Below are 6701 nucleotides of genomic sequence, written 5' to 3'. Positions count from 1 at the left end.
GGGGGGGGGGAGGCGTGTCCTCCCTGGGCCTGGGTGATGAGAGACATGAGGGGTGTCAGCCCCACCCACTCCTGGAGAATCTGCCCCCATGTCCACCACAGCCCCTCAGGACTCCGGACCAGGACTCCCTCCCTGTAGGGTCCCTGCAGAAGTGTGGCTGCCCTCCAGGACCTGGCCTCACCCTGAGGCCTCCCCCGACCCCCCAGGCAGCTCTTCTTCAATGGGACAGAGCCCCTGAGTTCTCACGACCCACTCCCGTGGCCCGCGCTGGCCGCCACCCTGGAGACCGTGGCTGCGGAAGGCGCGGAGGCCCTCTACACAGGGAGGCTGGGCCAGATGTTGCTGGAGGACGTTGCCAAGGAAGGTCAGCACATGAGGCCCCACAGCCCTGTCCCGCCAGAGAAAGGGGTCTGAGCGCCAGGGCTGAGGGTGGGTCCGGTCCTCCCCTCCCCTCCCCTCCCCTCGCCCTGAGAGGGGGCCAGCTGCCCCCAGGGCTTGGAGAGGTCGTTGCCCAAGTCACGCCCACTGCTGGTCTCAGGGACCTTGCAGTCAAAGCCCCCAAGGAGCAAGGCCCTGAGGGTTAGGGCCACGAGACGGGAGCTATCGGTGGCTGCAGGGGTGCTCCTGGGCCTGGAGTTGGCCACCCTCAGTCTCTCAGAGGCCAGCTTGCCTCCCCCAACTTCTCCCACTCTCCCCTCCAACCTGCCCGTCCCTGGCCTCTGTCCACCCATCCCCCAGGGCCTGGAAGGCTAGGGAACGAGACGGGCCCCCACTGTGTGAACCAAGGTCCCTGGCTGACACTCTGCACCTCGTTTCCCCATCTGTACATGGAGTCCTCTGTCTCACCCCAGGGAGCCGGCTGACCCCGCAGGACCTGGCATCATTCCGGCCTGAGGTGGTGGACGCCCTGGAGGTGCCCCTGGGGGACTACACCCTGTACTCACCGCCACCGCCTGCAGGGGGCGCGATTCTCAGCTTTGTCCTCAATGTGCTCAAAGGTGAGGCCCCCAGGAGCCGGGGGTCCGGCGCCTGTGAACTGAATTCCAGGCCCAGCCAGGCTCTGGGTAGCCACTGCCTCCTCCAGCTCAGCCCCCTCCTCAGACGCTGAAGACGGGGCTGAGGAGTGGGCCAGGACAGTGTGTTCTAGAGCTGGCCTCCGGTGTGGCCCACGCCTGGGCTCTGCTGAAGAGTCTGCCGTCATCTACCCATTAAGCGCCCCCAGGTGACCCCGGCACAGGGCACAGGTGCAATGGCTCTGCAGGTGGTGAGCTGCCAGTCCAGTGTGTGCAGCTAGGGCTGAGGCCCAGCCTATTGCAGCCTGCAAGGGGGTTTCGGGGTGCGGGAGGCGTCCTGGCAGCGTCCAGGGCTGGGGCTGCCTGATGCTGCCTGATGCTGCCTGCGGCTGCCATAACAAAGTATCACAAATTACCAAAACCTGGTGGCTCAGACAAGAGAAATTTATTCTCTCATAGTTCTGGAGCCCAGTTCAAAATCAGGGTGCCTGCAGGGCCACATTCCTTCCGGGGGGCCTGGGGGAGAATCTGTTCTTTGCCTCTTCCAGCTTCTGGCATCTGCCAGCATTCCTAGGCTTGTGGCTGCATCCCTGCAATCTCAGCCTCCCTCTTCTCTGTGTCTGTTTTATAAGGATATATGTGATTACATTTAGCGCCCACCCGGATAACCCAGGATAATCCGCTCCTCTCAAGATCCTTAATTTAATCACACATTTGCCATACAAGGTAATATTCACTCTTTTTCCATATAAGGTATTCACAGGTTCTGGGAATTAGGACATGGACAAATCTTTCTCAACCCACTACACAGGATGACCCCCACCTGCGCCCACCCCCTCCCCAGGGTTCAACTTTTCCGCGGAGTCGGTGGCCAGGCCCGAGGGGAGGGTGAACTTGTACCATCACCTCGTGGAGACGCTCAAGTTTGCTAGGGGGCAGAGGTGGCGGCTGTGGGACCCTCGAAGCCACCCGGAGGTCCAGGTGAGGTGCCCTGAGCTGGTGGAGAACCCCCTTCCCTGCCCCAGGGCTCAGCATGAAGGGAGGGTCAGGCCAACGGGTGCTCCGTCCACAGACCCTGAGAGCCTGGCGGGTGAGGCTGGAGGGATGTGTACATGGTTGGTTCTAGAACAGGATGGCCTGGCAGTGGGCCAGAGCAGGGAGGGTGCAGCAGTCTGGGGACTGAAGGGAGCCCTGGAGGGGCAGGTACGGGAGGGCAGTGGTGGCGCTGCGTCTCTGACACCCTTAGGGGACCTTCTGCTCTGTGACTCCACCTGGCCTCTCACTGACCCTGTCACCTGTCTGCCCACCCCAGAACGCCTCCCAGGACCTGCTGGGGGAGGCTCTGGCCCAGCACATCCACCAGAAAATCGACACCCGGGGTGACCACCAGCTCAGCCACTACAGCCTGGCTGAGACCTGGAGCCATAGGATGGGCACGGCCCATGTGTCTGTGCTGGGGGAGGATGGCAGTGCTGTGTCTGCCACCAGCACCATCAATACGCCGTATGTGGGGCCGGGGGCAGGCGGGCAGGCCCCACTCCACTCCCTAGACCTCAGCCCTCCACCCCCAGCCTGGCCTCCCAGCACCTCCCTGGCTGTGTCCACCGAGTGGTACCTTGTTTTCCCCTCTCCTGTGTCAAAAGGGTCCTACACCCTGACACCTCTGGCCGAAAAGGCTGCTGATGGGGTGGCCCTGAGCCAGGATGAGGACGGGCCTAACAACCAGGAGGATGCCGTGGTGGGGGACAAGGTGGATCTGTGGGGGCAGGGCCAGGGAGGGAAGAGCAGTTCCAGGATGCTGGAGGGCAGCTGCTAAAATGAGGGGCTTCTGGAGCGCTGGGGTGCAGCCCATGTGTGTCGGGAGCCCACGGCCCACGCCCAGCTCTGCCTCTCTCCACAGCTTTGGAGCCATGGTGTATTCACCGCGCACGGGCATCCTCCTCAACAACGAGCTCCTGGACCTGTGCTGGAGGCACCGGCGGGGCTCCGGAGTCACCCCCCCTCCCGGTGAGCACAATGCCCCCGGGCGAGAGGAGGGAAGGCAGGAAGGCCGGGCAGGCCCAGCACAGAGACAGAGATGGAGGGGGTGGCCCCGGGGGGCGCTGGCTCGGAAGCGAGGCTGCACTGATACCTGTCCGGCCTCCAGTTCCAGGTGAGCGGCCCCCTTCATCCATGGTCCCCTCCATCTTGGTCAACGCAGCCCAGGGGTCGAAGCTGGTGATTGGCGGGGCTGGCGGGGAGCTCATCATCTCTGCTGTAGCCCAGGTGAGTCAGGGGGCTCCTGGATGGAACGTGCCCTCTCTGGGCGGCCCTGATGTCCTGGGAGGGGTTGGGGAGGGTGGCTGGTGCCCCTCCCTCCCTCCCTGCCTGCATCCTTCTCTCCCCAACCAGGCCATCATGAACAAGCTGTGGCTGGGCCTTGACCTGCAAGCTGCCATTGCAGCCCCAATCCTGCACGTGGACAGCAAGGGCCGGGTAGAGTACGAGCCCAGCTTCAGCCAGGTGAGGCCGTGGGCCAAGCGACCGCTAGGCAGACGCCTCAGCGCTTGCCTTCAGAGCCCCTGGTGGGGCCTCAGCTTTTGAGTGTGCCCGGTGCACTTTGGCTTTGGGGGCCACCAGGAGTTGAGAAGCTCCATGGGGGAGGCAACAGGCAGCTGGTCTCCACGGCAGGGGGCAGGGTGTTGTTCACATGACCCCCAGAACGAGCTCCCCTGCACCTTGGTCCCTGCTCTTTCTGGGCCATTCTATCCGGAAGCTACTTTCCCCGGCTGAGGCCTCTCAGACTCTCCCTCATGGTGATCTGCTTCCTTGTGTGACCTGCAGCTTTTATCTGCGGGTTTATTTCTAAAGGAGTCTATTATTCCTGGGAGTCTGCAGTGAGATTTGGCATTGGGTTCTTGGTTCCCCACACAAGCAGGCCCAGGAGCTGAATTCTCTTGTGGGACTCCGAGACCCTCCCCTCCTGGGCAGATGGCTGGCCTCCTTGGAAGGTCTCTGGGCTGGCAGATGCCCTCACTAGGACCCACTTTAAAGGACTAGCAGCTTTTCAAGGCTCCAAACTTCATGCCCAGGGTCCATTCAAGCAGCTGGGGTTCAGGGTCATCAAAGCTGCCTTTCCTGTTATGAGCTCCTCTGGTCTCAAGGCCGCCTCCCAGGGCCCTTGGAATTTTGAGGACCACAGAGTGAGGGGCCTTGAGTCCAAGGGCGTGTGTAGTCCTGAGAACCTTGGTCTTTCTTTGGGCCTGGAGAGTAAGGACCTCAGCCTGCCAGGCCCAAACTCTCAGAGTCCGAGGCCCTCCCTCCCTCCCTGTGCAGGGTCCTCCCCGTGGCAGGAGGACTTGATGCTCTCCCAGGATTCCTCCTCTTAGGCCCTTCTCCTTGACCTTGACTGAAGGTCTTTACTCTGTGAACACCATTCTCCAAGGACCTCAACTCTGGGAATTTGGACCTGACAGCCTGGAATCCAGAGAACCCCGAGCCCACGGCCCTCAGCTCCCTGGAAGGTTAGAGTGTTGGCCACACAGGTCAGGGCCTCCCATGGAGAACACCTGAGGCACTGGGTGGAGACCTTGAGTCTCCAAGGGCCCTCAGAGCCAAGGCCCAGGCCTGAGGCCAGGAGGGTCCTTGTTCCTCAGGGCCTTGGAGTTTGGCCACTACGACCCTAAAGAATAGTCTCTGAGGACCACAGGTCCTGCTGTGGCTGTGAGGAGCTGGGCCTTCCAACCTAGGGCACTAGGTAATTAGCATGTCAGGCAGAGATACACCCAAGGCCATAGCGCCTGGAGACCTCGCCGTACCCGTGGCTCAGGTCCTAGAGGCCCTGGTCCTGGGGACTGCAGGGCACCTGGAACTGAGGGCCCTGGTGGGTGGGGGTCCTTGGCCTTAAGTGGGAATGTGGGGCCCGAGTAACACAGGTCTCCACGTGCCAGGATCTGTGTGAAGAGTCACAGACTGGCAAGTGTGGGGACCAGGCCCTGAGGCAAGGTACTCAGGCCCTCAGACACCAACACCTGGGCCCTGACGCCCTCCAATTCCACACACTCACCGTCTCAGACCTGAGCCTTTACAGCCCGTGCTCGTAGTGCCTCACCCTTGGGGACCGCTGGTGCCTGTGGCCTGGGGTCCATGTCCGTGGACTCAGGGGTGTTCAGAAGCCTCTAGCTGACTCCTCCACCAGCGGAGCCCTGGAGAGTCTGGGACCCCTGTCTTCTCATGCTGGTGTTGAGATGGCAGGTCCTAAGCTGCCAACAATGCTGGCACCAGGGCCATTCCTCCTGTCCAGGGCAGGAGCCAGATGTTGAGTTGGGCCCTTCTTATGTATGGGTGACCTGGGACTCCAAAGGGCCCAAGCTCTGCCTTCTAGAAGACTTTGCTTTCAAGGTCCTCAAAACGTTGAAAGCTATCTTCTCCACAGAAGCCCTTGGACTCCTTGGTTGTCACGTTGAGGCCCCTGGTGTCCTTGATCCAGGACAGAAGTGAACCTGCATCTCAGCTTCCTTCTAGTCCAGGCGATGTCCTCCTATCATATCTCCTGGAGCCCAGGCTTCTCCTCTGGGGCCTTTGGAGTGGGAGGCCGTAGACTCCATGCCTGCAGACAAGGCTGCGTCCAGCGCCCCTCTGTCCTCTCCCAGACCACCCCTGCCAGTCCTGCCTCCTCGGCCAGGGTCCTCAGCTCCCTGCCCGGGTCCCAGCCCCTCCATGACCAGCCTTCTCTCCTCTCCAGGAGGTGAAGAAGGGGCTCCAGTACCGGGGCCAGAACCAGACCGAGACGTCTGTTTTCCTGAACGTGGTCCAGGCCGTGTCCCAGGACGGGGCCTGCGTGTACGCCGCAGCGGACCCCAGGAAGGGTGGGGAGCCCTCAGGCTACTAAGGAGGCTGCTCCCTCCCCAGAGCTGGGATCCCAGCCAGCACACGTCCAGGCTAGCCTGGTCCAGCAGAATCTGGACCCCTTGGCTGGACGGTCAGCCTGGGGCTTCAAGAGGTGGGGACAGCCCAGCAGACGGATGGCTGTGGGGGCCGAGCCCTGCCCTCCCAGAGCCCCTGTGGCCCTGCCCTGACCCCTCCAACCTCCCCAGGCCTCTCACCCAGGACTGTGCCCCCACTCCCCGAAGCCCCATTCCCCACCTGTGTATCTTCCAGTCCAAGATTAAAGAAGAGGCTGCACCACGCCTGATTCAGGGTCGAGGTGGGGAGGGGACCTTCAGAAAGCACGTGCAGCGAGCTGCAGCCCTCCACACACCACCACGGAGCCTGGGAAACCAGACACGGGCTGGGCCTTCTCCAGGCCACCCCTGGACACTTGCTGCGGCTCCGCACATGCCGTTGGGAGGAAGGCAGGGGTGTGGCCTGGGGGCACCTGTCCCTGGCTCCTGGGGGCCCTTGGTCCAGGCCCGTCCTGGAGCTTGTCCTCCGTGCCAGGAAAAGGCTGGATGAAGCGAGACCTAAGCCCTCCCCAGCCCCCAACTCCAACATGTTCTCACCCTCAGCACTGTTGACGTTTTGGGTGAGTCATTCTTCGCGGGGGTGCTGTCCACGCACTGTAGGCGGTGGAGCAGCATCCCTGGCCTCCCCTTGCTAGGTGCAGCGTCACCCCACCCCCACAGCCAGTCACCAAAGCACCCCCGATTGAGACCCACGAGCCCCCAGCCACCGTGGATGGCTTTGCCAGCTCCTGAGTGCGCCACCCTC

The 6701-nt window shown here is 62.5% G+C and overlaps 1 protein-coding gene across 3 annotated transcripts in view; it reads left to right on the top strand.

Annotated features, from left to right (window-relative positions):
• The window catches only part of GGT5 (gamma-glutamyltransferase 5), a 26030-nt gene extending 20147 nt beyond the window's left edge, over nucleotides 1-5883 (top strand). For 2 of the 3 annotated variants that reach the window (XM_007451030.1, XM_007451028.1), the window contains 8 exons: nucleotides 207-364; nucleotides 852-998; nucleotides 1858-1994; nucleotides 2326-2516; nucleotides 2914-3024; nucleotides 3089-3278; nucleotides 3405-3515; nucleotides 5737-5883. In XM_007451030.1, the coding sequence (XP_007451092.1) occupies nucleotides 207-364; nucleotides 852-998; nucleotides 1858-1994; nucleotides 2326-2516; nucleotides 2914-3024; nucleotides 3089-3278; nucleotides 3405-3515; nucleotides 5737-5883 (1192 nt within the window). Of the gene's footprint in view, nucleotides 1-206; nucleotides 365-851; nucleotides 999-1857; nucleotides 1995-2325; nucleotides 2517-2913; nucleotides 3025-3084; nucleotides 3279-3404; nucleotides 3516-5736 lie in introns of all 3 variants that reach the window. The other variant, XM_007451029.1, reaches the window with a different exon arrangement.
• The last annotated feature ends 818 nt before the right edge of the window (nucleotides 5884-6701 follow it).

This window comes from Lipotes vexillifer, unplaced genomic scaffold, assembly GCF_000442215.2.
Source record: "Lipotes vexillifer unplaced genomic scaffold, Lipotes_vexillifer_v1.1 scaffold1783, whole genome shotgun sequence".
Lineage (NCBI taxonomy): Eukaryota > Metazoa > Chordata > Mammalia > Artiodactyla > Lipotidae > Lipotes > Lipotes vexillifer.
The sequence above is the reverse complement of the archived record's forward strand: the minus strand, read 5'-3'. Positions and strand labels throughout refer to the sequence as shown.